Source organism: Euprymna scolopes, chromosome 31, assembly GCF_053919585.1.
Source record: "Euprymna scolopes isolate OS-2025 chromosome 31, ASM5391958v1, whole genome shotgun sequence".
Taxonomy (NCBI): domain Eukaryota; kingdom Metazoa; phylum Mollusca; class Cephalopoda; order Sepiida; family Sepiolidae; genus Euprymna; species Euprymna scolopes.
The window spans coordinates 40,438,743-40,455,827 of NC_136512.1; the positions used below are offsets into that span (position 1 = coordinate 40,438,743).

The 17,085-nt window shown below is 32.6% G+C and overlaps 1 protein-coding gene across 12 annotated transcripts in view; it reads right to left on the reverse strand.

Annotated features, from left to right (window-relative positions):
* The window catches only part of LOC145255699 (agrin-like), a 2,182,525-nt gene that overhangs the window by 1,932,702 nt on the left and 232,738 nt on the right, over positions 1 to 17,085 (reverse strand). For all 12 annotated transcript variants that reach the window (XM_080114282.1, XM_080114279.1, XM_080114278.1 and 9 more), the window contains exon 2: positions 4,267 to 4,299. In XM_080114282.1, coding sequence (XP_079970408.1) covers positions 4,267 to 4,299 — 33 coding nt within the window. The remainder of the gene's footprint in view (positions 1 to 4,266; positions 4,300 to 17,085) is intronic.

Below are 17,085 nucleotides of genomic sequence, written 5' to 3' on the forward strand. Positions count from 1 at the left end.
TGTCATTAACATATTTCCCAATTTTGATACGTCGTTAATATTTTTCTATACTTTGATTTGCCATTAATATGTTTACATATTATTAAATGCCATTAATATATTTCTATATTTTTACATGACATTTATATATTTCCATATTTTGATATGCCTTTAATTAATTTCTATATTTTGATATGCTATTAATCTATATTTTATATTTTGAAATACCATTAATATATTTCTATATTTTGATATGCCATTGATATATTTCCATGTTTTAATATGCCATTAATATATTTCCATGTTTTAATATGCCATTAATATATTTCAATATTTTTAAATGCCATTAATATATTTCTATATTTTGAAATGTCATTAATATATTTGTATTTTATAAGCCTTTAGTATATTTCCATATTCTTATAGGTCAATTATATATTTGAAATGCTATTAATATATTTCCATGTTTTAATATGTCATTATACTTTATTTCACTTTAGTGATATGCCATTAATATATTTCAATATACCATTAATATATTTCCATATTTTTATATGCCATTTATATAGTCATATTTTTAATGGTTTGAATATATTTATTTACTCGATCCTAGTTGACTGAAGAGAACAATCAACTTCTGTTGATCAAATAAAGGATTTCATTCAAAATTCCTTAATGATTCCCAACTTATAATATCTGCATTTGAAGCAGATCAAAGGTTATATAAGCAGAAACGTTGTAAGAATAATATTCAAGATGTAACCTAAATACTCCAAATAATGCCAAGATTATTTTTTTGAATTATTCTGATTATTCTGTCTTTTCTATTATTTGCGTCTTAGTTTTCGCCGACCTCACATCTTTCTGCTAGCCATTAAAGATGGCGTCGCATCCTGTCAGTTGCTTTACTTATTCGGCTGCTTGATTAATCTGTTGGTCATTTTAATCTTGAATGTTTTCTTGCAAGATCAACGAACCTTCCTCATAAGTGAGGCTAAGGGTCAACTGGTAGTTGGCATCATCATCAAAGTTTGACCCTTGGGTGACTTTGGAGCCATCCAACTGACCAATTCAGCGCCAAAACTGCAGTGGGTGTATGGGTCTTGAAGAGGGGTAAGTTGTCAATGAAAAATGGGGACGTTTATTTCCTTACGATTGCATTTGGAGTCAGACCAAGAATATAGTGTGGATTTTGCTTTCGTTCTTTTTGTTCTTAATTGCCATCTTAGGAATAGCCAGCGCTTTCGTCAGCATCACCCTCTGCCATATATTGATGTAAAGCTATTACAATCTATACACGCTTCGTCAACTACTCTTGAGAAGAACTATTAGGCAAATATAAGTTTAATATGGCAAATACTTTTTTGACCTCCTATAGCAATATTAAAGTTGTTTGTGTATGTGTGTAAAAATGAGATTAGTATGGTTAATGTTTACGTAGGGTGCCTTTCGGGTGATCGGCAGAGAAAAAGAGTCTGACAGATAGGGCGACGTGGAGAAAAAGAGAGATGCAATGTGAGAAAATTAGCGCACGCCTGAAATCTTTTCATTTGCAAATGAATTAAACTATCAAATAAAATCATTCGTTTTATACACATAAAAAAGCTGTCTTACTCTTTATACTAAGCAACTTTTGCGTCGACGCGAGCCGAACAGTGAAGTTGCCTTGTCCGCTTTACACTCGACACGTATATCAAACAGTTATAAAAAAAACAGTGAATTTTAAATGGATCTTAATAGTAATAACTTTTAGAGATCAATGTAAAAATGGGTCACACAGATCGCTAGATCGAATAATGAACGAGTGATGGGCAGTGCAACAAATTGCTTATTAAAGCACAAGCAAACAGTAAACAATGCTAATAACCAATGAAACCGTAAACAAGTCTAAGACATGATGCCTTGCCGCAATATTAATGTGTGATTAAGAATAAAATTAGTCTATTAAATGTTTACATATAGTTACAAATGAGGTAAAGTGGAATTTTCGTTCGGAACTTAGGAAACTACGTGTTCTAGTTACATCATTAGTACTGTAGGCGGATGTGGCAAATTGGTCATTTTAATGGGAGTTATTTTACATCTATCGATTATATATTGTCACTGAAACATCAGGGCTTATTATGATAACGGATGCATATATCGGAAACAACCTGGGCATGGCGTTTGGCAGGGATATGTTTGTTTACATTACATTTGCATTTCTGCATGTTGATACAGTCGGAAAGCAGGGAGTATGAAGAAATTTTCAAAGAGATCCAGAGTAGAAAAATATCTTCATTTTTATTTTTGTTTATCCCCAAAAAGGCATACTGACGCTGAAGCTTAATTGGCCATACTGATAAGAGTCATATTTATAGTGAATAATTGGAAGCCAGATATTTGTTTGCATTACACGTAAATTTCTGTATGTTGGTATGGTTTAATAGATCTCAATATTTAAAAACTCACAAAAGCAAAGTTCAGAAAAATGAGCATCTCAAATGTGACCATAGCAAATATCTGGGTCCGATTGGATCTAGTGTTCCTGTATACTTGCCTTCACATGAGGGCAGAGTTTATGAGGATTTTTTTATGAAGTTCGGTAAATAATGTGGAAAAAATCCAGCTTCTCAAATGGGTCCGTCTATATTTTGGCAAAAATGAAAATTGTTTCAATCGAGAAAAACTTCTTCACTGACCGAGGACAAAAAAGGTTAAGTTTAGAAGAACAGATACTGCACTTTGCTACTTTTTAAAATACTAAAAAGGAGTGATTTGCTATGATCTGTCATGTTTTAGTTTTCCTCGTTTGTCAAAATAAGTAAGGGCTGCAAACGGTTACCTCAATCTCTTAGGGATGGTCTTCTGTGCGAAAATAACAATAAACATATATATATATATATATATATATATATATATATATATACATATATATATATACATACATATGTGTGTGTGTGCGAGACAATGATTTTCTAAAATATATGTACGTACATATATAAAACAAAGATTTTCTAAAAGAACAATTTTCGATAGTAAAGTGTAATCATACTAAGACTGAAGGTTCGGTCGAATATTATGTTTTTTTTTTAAATACTTTTTTTTTCAAAAGACATTTTGTTTTCCTAAACGTCACCAAATAAAAAATAAATAAAAAAAATATAAACATACACCTTTTGTATTGATTTTTAATGTATGTAGCAGTCTTGACTTCACTTGTATTTCATTAAATAATAAGCAATTCCTGTTTATTGATCATGGTTCTGCTCCTTTCTCGTTTTATAATGCGTTTTCTTGCTTCTGGCAGGAATAGGTGGGTGTAATTTTCACAATTTCTTTTTACACAAGTACTTCCAGATCCGTCCAGATCCCTCATTAGGGGTTGGTTTTCAGTAAACGTGTAAAGATATTTATACGAGTGTTTTTTATCTTTTTCTTCTCCTAGTAAATTGGCCCTGTCGGTGGGACATTAGAATACGCCGACTGCCCCCCCCCCTGCAGAGGGTAAAACTCCCTCAATGAGGGTCCTGGATATGACCTTAAACTATATCCAGTGGTGAGGCTCCAGCTTGTGGGCTTTGGGGAGTGTGGAGCCACCCTTTAATTACCATTGTTCCCAGGTCCATTCTGACCTGGAGTGGTAGTACCTGTTAGGGTCCCAAACAGAAAATAGAAACCAACGTGAAAACAACAAATATATTCTATTAAAAAAAAAATTCTTCAAAATCTTTGGATTCGGCATTAAATAACCCGGAAAGGGTTGATATGCCGTAAAACAAAAACAACCAACCAATCTCCCAGTAAATTACATGTCATTAACTATATCATTAACTATATTAATATTTATTATATTAATATTAACTATATTAATAGGTTCTGTTTTACTTTTAAAGAATATTATGGCTGTTGTCGAAATTTAGAATAGAACGGTTACAAAGTAAATATTTACACTAACTTTTTGAAATATGTGAAATTATTTTTTTATGAATTGCAGTAATTTTCTGTTTTGAGAATTCGTTAACCATATTTTTTTTAACTAATGAGTTATTACTCGTCAAAGTCAAAGACAACTATGTGAGGATGATTAACGAGATGATTATGTTCTCAATGCATGTAATAAAAATTTAGTTGTAAAAAGGATTTTCACGGGTTTTAAATATAAATCTAATATGTTAACTTGTGTATTTATTAAATCAATTTCAATTAATTTATGATAAACGAAACCTGCAAGCAAAAACAAATGAAGGCAGCGTTCGTTTAATGTGGGTGAAATGAGGCCAAAAATAAAAATAAAAAGCAACTTACTTTTTCGTACGTTTGGTGGTACATAACTCCGATCTGAATAGGAAAAAAATAGAAACAATACTTAAAAAGATTTAAAAACAAAGCAGAAATAAAACAAATAAAATGAAAAAAAAATATTAAGATACGTCCATTAAATATACGGGTATAACGATGAAAATTCGAAATAATGCGTGACAGATTGACTAATATTATTCCAGAAACAAGTGTATGTGTTACATAACAAAAGCGGGGGTGAAAGGAATGATTGGCCGATCAAGCACCTGTTCAGTTTTGAAAGATTCTAGATTTTTAATTTAATCACAGCTGAAACATGTATGCATATATGTAGCCAATATATATTTTTATATATAAATATTCTGATATAATATAAATATGTATATATCTGTGTGTATAATATTTTCTTGCTTTGTTTGCCTGTCTGTTTCATTTTTTTTTCTCGAAACTTACTAAGTACAATTTGACTGAAATGATGTATGGACCTTTGCTATGATAAGGTAAAGCGAATGAAATATTATGGTATCCGTTCATTTCTCAGGTGGGATTAATAATATTTAATGCAAAATTGAGCACAAATTTAACCATAACAGACCATCAATTTGGCATAAAACACGTATTCTAAATCAACAGCTATAACTTATGCTCGGGGTAAAGCGTCTTGCGTGTATATATATATATATATATATATATATATATATATATATATATATATATATAACTGTTCATAAAATAAAATAAAAAGTTGTCCAAAACACTTTTGTGGTAATATAACCATGGTATTTTATTTTATGTGAATGTTCAATACAACTTGCGGCGTTTTTTTTTTCGATAAAAATGCATTGTCGCCATAAGACATACGTGCGACCCTTAAGTGATTGGCGGTGGGGATAACGAGACTTGCTAAAATGTTTGACTGTGACGTCACGCACATAGGAGATCTGACGCTTTATTTTCGGCAGCTACTGAAGAGATCGGCAACTTTGATTCACGTTAAAAGTTCACAACGCAGAGCAGACCACATGTGGTCATGATTATAAAATGACGGACAAAAAACACCATCAAGATGACCTTAATAACTTTGAAATTTTCGAACTTCATACAATGGCACATTGTAGGTAAATTTATTTATAGAAAATAAGAGTCGTGGGCTAAACCGCATGAAATGTTTATGATTATTTTGGGTGAGTATACACTGGGAAGCCTGCTCGACTTGTTGAATGTTTCTATTATTCAACGTAATAATTATTCGTATTAAATAAGGTGTTGCGAAATCAGAAATTCTTATAGTATTTAATCTAATATTAGCAAAGATGTCCGAGCTTCGCACGGGTACCTGAGCATACAGCAAAGTCCCGAGCTAAACCTTTCACCTTGACTTTGAAAAATGGCGTGCACCATCTCTAGGTCAGAGACCATCATCATGTCAGGTTTGGTCATGATCGCTCTAGTAGTGTGGGCTTTAGGAGTGTATATATACATACGCTATGACATTGACCTTAACCTTGAAAAATGCTATATGTATATATATATATATATATATATATATATATATATATATATATATATATATATATATATACAGTAGCGTCCAAAACTAAGGGACAACATTTTAAAACCTAATATTTGTAAGAATTAACAACTGTGAAAAGCTGAAATTTTGACGGGTAGTCGTTATAATAACGTACTGAAATTTAAATCATTTGCAAAGGATAGAAAAAGAATTATAACAATTATTTATTTATTTTCAAAATGGGAACGTCCAAAAGTAAGGGGCAAAATTGAGAAAAACAATGTAAGAAATATGCTATATTCAATTTTTTGATTTCCTCTAAAGAATAAGTCTTACTTAGTCCTTTGTAAACGTTGCATCAGTCGGCACCATGGAGAAACACCAAAAAACTTGATTACTCTGTGAAACAAGCTATTGTGAAGCTACACAAGGAAAAGCAAACCATTAGAGAGATTTCAGAGAAAGTGAAACGTAACCGGAAGACCCCGCAAAACTTCGGCAAGAGAAGATCGAATAACGCAGCGTATGTCATTAAAGGACCGCTTTAAGTCTTGCACAGAAATTAAAAGGGTTATGAATAGTAGTTCATGTGTTAATGTGTCAAGACAGACTGTTTCTATACGACTGCAAAAATAGGGTTGTTTAATCGAATTCCAAGGAAGAAACCACTTCTTAGTTCGATGAATAAGAGATTAGAGTTTGCAAGCAGGTATGTAATTTGGACATATGAAAATTGGGCAAATGTATTTTTCGGTGATGAAAGTAAGTTTAATTTATTCGGAAATGATGGAAAAAACAATGTAAAGAGACGTATTAGAGATTAAGTGCAACGTGTACTAAGAAAACTGTCAAGTTCGGAGGCGTATTTGGAATGTTTTCTAGCCAAAGTACAACGTCTCTTGTCCGGTTACAAACTCGTGTAAACGCGCAGATCTATAAAAACATTGTTCAAGATACTGTTGTGCCAATCATACAGAATTCAGTTTTCGATAGGGCTACCTTTATGCAAGATAATGCCCCGTATCACAAGGCAAAGGTGTTAATGAGTTAACTAAGCGAGCAGGATTTCGAAATTATGGATTGACCACCACAAAGTCCTTAAATCCAATAGAAAATCTTTGGATGACCTTAGGAGTGAAAGTTATGGAAAGAAATCACACTAACACGGAGGATTTGTGGGTGAAGTTTCAAGAAGAATGGTCTAAAATTAGTATTGAGGATTGTCAAAAACTGATTCGTTCTTGTAGTCGAAGATGTGCCACTATCATCGAGAGCAAGGTATCATTTACTAAATATTGATTGTACATCTATTTTTATTGTTTTTTTTGGGGGGGGGCTGTTTACATTGTTTTTCTCAATTTTGTCCCTTACTTTTCGACGTTCCTATTTTTAAAATAAATAAATAATTTTTATAATTCTTTTTCTATCTTTTGCAAATGATTCAAATTTTAGTACGTTATTATGGATGATAACGACTACCAGTTGTCAAAATTTCAGCTTTTCACAGAGATGGAACTATGTTTATATTGATATTTAAATGATTTTTAATTATTAAAAGTTGCCTTATGTATATCTGTTTTGCAGTTACATCTATAGGCTGTAAACCATAAACATTTTCTTATTTTATTGGAAATTGTTTTAAAAATTAGTGTTAACGTCCAAAGGAATATCTGTTGGTACATTATTGATACCGGCATTTCAATGTTCCATACTAATCAATATTTTATGGTAAGAATGTTTACGTCTTATATTTTTTCTTCTATTATTATTATTATTGTTGTTGATTTTGTTATCTTTATTTTTATGATTAGATATATGATTAGATATATTACTAGCGACCATACTTACAAAACTGTTTAAACGTTGTCTTAAGGAGAATAGTTTCCCATCTCCCTGGAAAATTTCATCAGTATGCCCTGTATTTAAGAATTCAGGTGATCGCTCATCCCCCTCTCAGTACAGGCCAATAAGTCTCCTGTGCGTCATGAGTAAGTTGCTAGAATCTGTGTTAAATACAGAAGTAATCAACCATCTCAACAAAAATAACCTTCTTTGTGACACTCAATATGGTTTCCGTTCTGCTAGATCTACAGCAGATGTGCTTACAGTTATATCTCATAGGATTAGCAAATCTCTCGACGGTGGCAATCTTTCTAGGGCAATTGCTCTTGACATATCTAAAGCCTTTGATAGGGTATGGCATAAAGATTTACTTCATAAGATCTGTAGCTATGGTATAGCTGGAAAAGTCTTCTCAATTATTAAATCATTTCTTTCTGATAGGTTCATAAGAGTAGTAGTTGATGGTAAAAAATCAGAAGCTCACAGTATTAATGCCGGTGTCCCTCAGGGGTCCATCCTGGGCCCAACTCTTTTCCTGATCTACATTGATGATCTTCCAAATCACATCCTTACATCATTTGTAGACATTTATGCTGACGACACTACCATTTATGGTAGCACATCTAAGACAGTAAATGACCAAGTTCTCTCCAATTCTCTCTCCTCTGATCTTGAGCACGTAGTACAATGGGGAAAGGAGTGGCTGGTTACTTTTAATGCATCTAAAACCAAGCTTCTCTCTTTACATCATCAACATTCTTATCCACATCTGGCATCAATTGAAATGAATGGCTCTCGTCTTCAGGAGGCCTCAAGTTTTGACAAGCTTCTGGGCTTGACCATTACTCCTGATCTTAAATGGAACACGTTCATCAAATCTGTTGCCAAGGCCGCTGGAAAAATGGTGGGATCTTTCTATCGATCCGGTAGATATCTCACTGCTGATGCAATTCTCTATCTATATAAGAGCCAGGTACGTCCAAGGATGGAATACTGTTGCCATATCTGGGCAGGAACTGCTAGAAAGGACTTGCCCTGCCTTGATAGAGTTCAAAATAGACTTCGTAGCCTCGTAGGAGATGTCCTTTTCTCTTCCCTGCAACCTCTATCTCACAGAAGAGATGTTGCGAGTTTGTCTCTGATGTATCGTTATTTTCATGGAAAGTGTTCGACTGAGCTTCAATCTATGGTCCCCCCCTCGCCAAACTTTCACAAGAAACACTCGTGTAGCTGTAAACACTATCAATAATTCCCCCCACTCTTTATCTGTGCCTAAACCTAAACGTAGATTCCATGAACAAAGCTTCTTTCTTAGAACTGGACGCCTGTGGAATTGTCTTCCGTTTTCCTGCTTTCCGGCTGACTACAATATGGTTGTGTTCAAGTCTAACGTAAATAAGTTCTTGATGAGCCGTTCCATATAAGTTATCAAATTTACCAAATTTCCATTACTAATGATTACTATATTGTCCCAATTTCTAATGTACACTCTTTTAACCCTTATCCTTGAGTGGCCTCTTGGCCTTGATAATGTGGTGATGCCTATGTAAAAAAAAATTATTAATGCCATATTATGTTAAAATATTAGTATTATTAATGAGTGCTAATAAGTTTTTTATTATATGGTATAGAGTGAGAGTAATAGACACTTAATGGATGAATTCATGAATTGCAAATTATGGCTAATTAGAAAAATTAAAATGGATTTTTTTAAACATAAGATAGATCTTAAAATATATAATATTTTGACGTGTATTTTGTGTGATCCTTCGAAATTGTCAACGAGAAACTTATCTTTGGCTTTTAAATTTTTGTCATTTATTAAAATGTTGACATTTTTAGAAGTTATAATTTCATAAATGAAAATTAAATCAACAAATCATAGTTTTATAAGAATTTGGTTTCAATTTAAATAACTAAACGACGCCATAATAATTAAATTCATTTTACAAATTTCTATTAAGATATTTTGATAAAGAATAAAATAGTTTACTTTAAAAAAAAATGCGAATCAAAAAATGAAAGTGAAAATATAACCGGGCAGTTTTTGATAGAATCAGCTAGTATATAATGTATATATAATTATTATTCATTAGATATGCGATTTTTTTAAAACTTACAGAATCGGTATGATAGGACTTTAAATATTCAATAAAACACAATGAATTCATATGTTAACTTATGAGGCAAAATCAATGTCTTTTATCTGTAGTTAAAGTTTCAAAGTTGCCATATCCAAGGAATGGCAATAGGGATAAGCTATCATTGCCTATGCAATGCTCTTCACGGCGTGAGTCTCACACAGCTTCAGGCAACTCTTAACTCCTACCTTTCTCCTATGCTGTATATAATAAATTTGCAATTATTATTCATTAGATATGAGATATTCATTTTCTACCTCACCAGGAAATTAGACACAAGGTGGGGTTGAAATTTGGAAGGCCAGTGTATTAGAGAAAGTGCACTCTAGAATATAAAAAATGCCTGTCAGTATTCCTATGTAAGGACGCCCTCAAACGATTAGCAATAAATTAACTCCCTTTCAAAGAGAAAAGTAAATCCTGAGAGAGTGAATGTGTTAGGATTGCACTGAAGTATTCCTAATTTCGATGGAAATAAGGTCACCAACTTCTAAATGGGCCAGACTGTCGAACGGATAGTATTAACGTATCTCCTACCACAGAAAAATATAATGTAGCAAGAGAGCGGAAGGTTGAGCTAGAAAGGTCAAGACACTCTTCCCTGGTAGGAGAGTCTAAATCGATTTGCCATAATTCAACTACTTCTTAAAGAGAAAAAATAAGTTTGGGAGGATGGGCTTTCTAGGATGATCGGAAAAATTCACGAGTTTAGTTACAAGGAGTAACTAACAGATCTTTGTCTCTCTCTATATATATATGTATATATATATGTATATATATATATATATATATGTATATATATATGTATATATATATATATATATATATATATATATATAAAATTAAATATTAATTAATCATTTATGGTTTAATATTGCCATAATGGAAGAATGGCAACGGGGATAAACCTCCGTTCTCTATGCAATTCTTTTCACGGCATGCATCTCTAACTGTTTCGTGGCCCTGGATATGACCTTAAACTATATCCAGTGGTGAGGCCCCAGCTTGCGGGCTTTGGGGAGTGTGGAGCCACCCTTTAATTGCCATTGTTCCCAGGTCCATTCTGACCTGGAGTGGTAGTACCTGTTAGGGTCCCAACAATGGGTTAAATAGACATCAACTTGAAAACAACAAATATATTCTATTAAAAAATTAGATTCGGCATTAAATAACCTGAAAAGGGTTGATATGCCGTAAAAAAACAACCAACCAACCCACAGTTTCTGAAAACTAACTTCTCGCCAAGTATTTAACTCCCTCCCACCACAAAAGATGTGAGCCAAGATAGGAAGATGAGAATTGAAAAGCAAATGCACGAAAAGTTTGTACACTCTGGCTCACAAAAATGTCTAACCATACCCGTTTATATTCACCGATAGAGGCGTCCTTGGCAATTAGCAAAAAATCAAACTTTTCTGAACGTGAGAGAGTAATTCTTAGGAGAGTGGACCTGCTACGTTTGCCCATAATCATAGCCTAGCCTGCCCGTGTAATATTAATATAAGCTGGAACTAATACTACTGATTGGAGAAGGGGTGAGGATGAGAAAACTGGTTCCTGAAAACTACAGATTTAGGTAGATGAGGCGCATCTGTCTGTGTAACACTAAAGAGAGGCCACATCAGACCTGTAGGGTTGATGTGACGTTTCTTTTGGTTAAAAGTAATTTTTTGTTCCCGGACGATGATCGGGTTTTGAAGGAATAAAAATTATTATTAATTTTTTTTTGTCAATAAATTCTGAGCTAAGTCTGTTGTTGAGATGGCGGCGGCAAAAGTGCCTTTGTAGCGAAAAGTTCAATCACATTTTAAACTTCAAAAGCGAAAAAGAATGCATAAAATATTTTAGCCAAAATACACAGGCGTTTGATCTGAAATGGCCGAAATCATAGTTGTGCAGGAGCCGGGGGGTTGAGGATTGCACATCCGCAATTGGCAAAACTATGAGCCAAGTTTGATCTGTGAGTTTGACAGTTGAAAAAAGTCGGGTTGTTTTTTATCTGAGAGAAACACACGCAGTGACTCGGCATTGTGTTTTAGAACAAAGAATAGGAAAAAATGAATTGTCCGAAATTTCAAAACAATAATACATATTTTTATGACGTATCGAGAATTGTCATTTGGTGAATCAGGTCGAACGAAAATTGAAGTTATGAAATATTTTTGCTCGGATGGGAAAATGTGTTGTCCGATAAGTTCAAAGCGACAAATGCATTCTTGGTCTTTTGACGTAATCAAAATGTCTGATATAATGGAATGGCCGACAACCAGAACTTAATTCAAAGATAAACTAAAATTCCTTTGAATTATCAAAGCGAAAAATGAGATCAATAGATAATTTTAAAACAAATAAAATCGCGTGATTTACTTTAAGTCAAAGGAAAAATAATTTTCCTGAATATGGAAAAATTCCATTAGTAAGCCAGGGAGGAGTTAAATAATACAACGTGTAAGTTGGGCGTTAATTAAAGGAGGAGTCAATCCAATTTTGGAAATGGACCAATGAAAAAGGGCCCTGTCGAAGTATAATCAACCAATGAGAAAAGGCCCCGTCGAATTATAATCAAGCAATTTGATTGGTCGATGACGAACATGGGTGTCGTCATCATTCCATAATTGTATTATAAAAGAAATGAAAAATCAGAGATTAAGTCAGAGAGTCCGGTTCTGAGATTGGGAATCAGAGTCAAAGAGAGCTAAGTCGAGTTGTTCCGTCTCGGCAGAATCACCTCTCCTCTCTCTCCCCCTCGCTTGTTGCCTGATAACTCAACGCTTATAACGTGTCGATTACTTAACGAGAATTACGCAAAGTCCGCGATACCGACCAGTATTTCAACAACAGAAGCTCAGTTGTAGAACTAACTGCTTGCTTGAATTAATTGTCAACTATATGTATATGCTGTAAATACTTCTTTTATGAATTTCCGAAATATATATTATATTAACCAACCTCCGGAGTTTTGTTGCTGATGTGCGTTGATCCCTATATGTGTATATTTCTTTATTCGCCATTTGTGACACCGTATCCGTCAACGAACACCCAGAATAACTAGACGATCCACGGAGAACAGGCCTTGAGGACCGAGCATCCGAGAAGAATCCCCAACGCCTTACCGAAGAACTCACTGGGTGACGCGACGTACTAACGGTTGGCAGACCTGGTTGCCCAGTCGACATATCATAACTGTACCGACCAGGGTGCAAATCATAACTGGGCCGCGATCAGAGGTTCAAGGTCGTGTAAGACCACGTACATCTGGATAATCAACTAATTTAGATTAGATTACAAAACTGATCTAAAATTTCTGCTGCTTAATGACCATACTTATTCAGAAATTCAAAAGTCAACCTTAATAAATAAAAAAATCTCACGTGTGTTCTCAAAGCAGTCTTGGCCATATACAGCAAGTTTCTAGTAACTCGTATGACGATACTAGAACCATGACTATCGGAACTTGCCTTTTCCAATGGACAATTCCGGCTATTTGGTAGTCTGCTACATGTGTAACAGCTTATACATCACACTCAGATTTTGCACATTGAGCAAAACTCTATGGTATTTAAAGACAATACTCTGTTGAATCAATGATATAACTTCAAACGACCAGAGTAAAGAATAAGCGCATTAGATGGAATGACCTTTTGTGCGGTTGAAACAAAAAATCTCAAGACAATTCTCGTAATAATGTTTACAGTTTCTCTTTAATGTATAATTCTAGATGAAAAGAAAGGCACAAAAGAGGGAAATCCATTGTGGTTGAATAAACATAGAACCGAACAAAGTCTCCAAAAATGTCCGTAATTGATGAATCCTATTAATTATTTGATGAAAAGTGAGAGCTTGTTTAAAATTAGAGATGGTCAATGACACTAATTCTGCTTAGTGGACATTATGAACGTCAACTGAGAAAGATGACCGTTTCATATTCGTTTTTTTAATACAGTTCCTATTTACTTGTTTTCCCCAGGACTTTTTCCCAGGATGAAGAGTAGTATAAGAACAGCTACTACACTTTGCTCTCTATTTCATTATATCAACAAAAGGACAGAATTATAAACAAGGTCAGTTTTTAATGTGGCGCTAATCCAGCTCCTCGAAAAGAGGTACTCTGAATTAGGATAAAGATAAAATTTATCTCAGTCTAGAAAGATTTCTCCTTCACTGACATAAAGATTAAGTGTAGTATCTGAACAGACACTACACGCTGCTCCGGGCCAAAACGTGTGAAATTATGTTATTTTTGAAACAGGTTCTTCTTTCAGTTTTTCATATCTTAAAATATTTAAACATTAATTTGTTTTGTAGGGATATATTTTGTATTATTGAGATTATTTTTTTCCATCTTGATGTTATTCACACAACGTTTCTGTCCATGTAAACTTCAATTTACTTCAGGTCTATTTTGTCGAACTCAGGAATCGTTATGGTAAGCTAAGGAATATGTACTGATTTTCGTTTACAGGGACCTATAGCGTAACGGATGAAGTGCTAAATGATAACAAGTTGTAAATCACAGCCCTCCTGAGGTTATCGGTTCAATCCTCAATACAGGCGATACTAAGAATGTAGTCAAGAATTACGTTTTACAGCCTAATCATGGCTGACGGAACGAGAGCCGTCTAACTCTGTGGATAAAATAAAGGATTCTGTTCGAAATTCCATAAAAAATTCCATGAATTCGACATGAAGATTCCATGAATTCGACATGAAGATTCCATGAATTCGACATGAAGATTCCATGAATTCGCCATAAAGATTCCATGAATTCGACATGAAGATTCCATGAATTCGACATAAAAATCTAACTCTGTGGATAAAATAAAGGATTCTGTTCGAAATTCCATAAAAAATTCCATGAATTCGACATGAAGATTCCATGAATTCGACATGAAGATTCCATGAATTCGCCATAAAGATTCCATGAATTCGCCATAAAGATTCCATGAATTCGACATAAAAATCTAACTCTGTGGATAAAATAAAGGATTCTGTTCGAAATTCCATAAAATATTCCATGAATTCGACATGAAGATTCCATGAATTCGACATGAAGATTCCATGAATTCGACATAAAGATTCCATGAATTCGACATAAAGATTCCATGAATTCGACATAAAGATTCCATGAATTCGACATAAAGATGCACCAGAAATTGTTCGGATGTTACATTGGCAGAATAACATCGAAAATAAAAACGGTAGTTCTAAAAATCGAAATAATAAAACTTATTAATACTCATGTAAAAAATTATTAAAAAAAATTATTTTTATATGTACTGAAATAGTCTGCAAATGATAGATTCTATTTGACACTAATGTAGAACTCTGAGAATTACTACCACAGTGAGTAAGGATAAACTTTTAAGTGTAAATAATTTTGGAATTCGCGTCCAACGAATGAGTGTAGTTATGATCATCTTTTAAAGTTATGATCATCTTTTAAAGTTATGATCATCTTTTAAAGTTATGATCATTTTTTTTAAGTTGTGATCATCTTTTAAAGTTGTGATCATCTTTTAAAGTTGTGATCATCTTTTAAAGTTGTGATCATCTTTTAAAGTTGTGATCATTTTTTAAGTTATGATCATCTTTTAAAGTTATGATCATTTTTTAAGTTATGATCATCTTTTAAAGTTATGATCATTTTTTTAAGTTATGATCATCTTTTAAAGTTATGATCATCTTTTAAAGTTATGATCATCTTTTAAAGTTCTGATCATTTTTTAAAGTTGTGATCATCTTTTAAAGTTGTGATCATCTTTTAAAGTTATGATCATTTTTTAAGTTATGATCATCTTTTAAAGTTATGATCATTTTTTTAAGTTATGATCATCTTTTAAAGTTATGATCATTTTTTTTTAAGTTGTGATCATCTGTTAAAGTAGTGATGAACGCAGAGGGGCCACTCATACATTATTTACATGAGATTATATAAGAAAATAGATCCAAATGACAGGCATAAAAATCCTCAAAATCTCGTTATTGGCCTAATAACCTTTTTGACCCCCTCAAAGGAAATTTCAATACTCGTAATGTGTTACTAAGTAAATAATAGATACGTGCAATTTAATGGCGAAAACTAATAGGGTTTTGAAAACCGGTTTATCATTTTTAATAGGTTTCTGATTACGTTTTTGATTGTGTTTTAAAGATTAAAGCCTAAAGTTAATCTCTAAAAGGAAAAAGAATTACACACGAAAAAAATTATAATGAAAAATGTTTTCATGGCAGCGTTGGATACTGAAAACGTAAGTTAAATTTATTGTAAAAAATCCCTTTAAAGATAAATGTTAGTTTTCTGGGACTATATCAAAGATAGTAAAGTCTTAATATATTGAATTAAATAAATTTGTATAAAAAGTAGCTTCATTAACCCTCAAAAGAAAGACTTTAGTAACAGACCCAGTTTCGCACAATCAGAACAACAAAGCGTCGTATATTATTTCTACAGAAGCCCAAATATTTCAGAAAGTCAAGTTTATTTTTAAATTTATAGAGAAATTGAAACATTATGCGTTAATTTCTGTATTTTTAAAGATTATAAAAGATATTCATTAATTTAGGTAATCCTATTTGTTGTAATAAAAGAATAAAAGGGCTTATTTAATTCGAATATTTAATAGGTTTTTTACTTGATTACACGATTTATTCTTCAACTTGTTGTAACGATAAACATAATCTTGTTAAAATAATTTAAAAGTGCATTCTAAGTGTGAAAAAAGTCAATTACAATCACTAGTTATACTGACAGTTTATTTATTGAAAAAATAAGCAAAAACAATTTATTAATAATTAAAGAGAATACGACGGATTTGATGCCAATCCTGTTTCCTTTTTATTTTATCTTTTAAAATTTTCCCCATCCGTATTTGTCTAAATCAATCCTTATTCAAAATTATACCATTTTTAAAAATTATTTTTCTTAGTGATCCTGCATCTTTTTTTTAGTTTTCACGATTATAAAAAAATCCTAAGCTGATGTTTACACCATCACACGTGCAAGACAAATACTATAATATTGCATTTAAAATTATTGTGAGAATTGTTACCATTAAAACTGCATGAAACATTTATCAATTATATTTTTTTATGAAAATATTAAATAAATAATGCTTAATTCAATAATAATATGGATAGTCCGAGAAATTAATTTTTCTACGCGTTATATTGATTTAATTAACATGAACTTTAGTGGAGGGTATTTTCGTAACGTTTCTGAAGTACAAAAAATTAATTATCACCTATAATGCTTTAATTTTTTTTATAAAAAAATACAAACATGAATTCAAGCGTCTTTTTTAAGTACTCAAAATTTAACTTTAGTAAAGG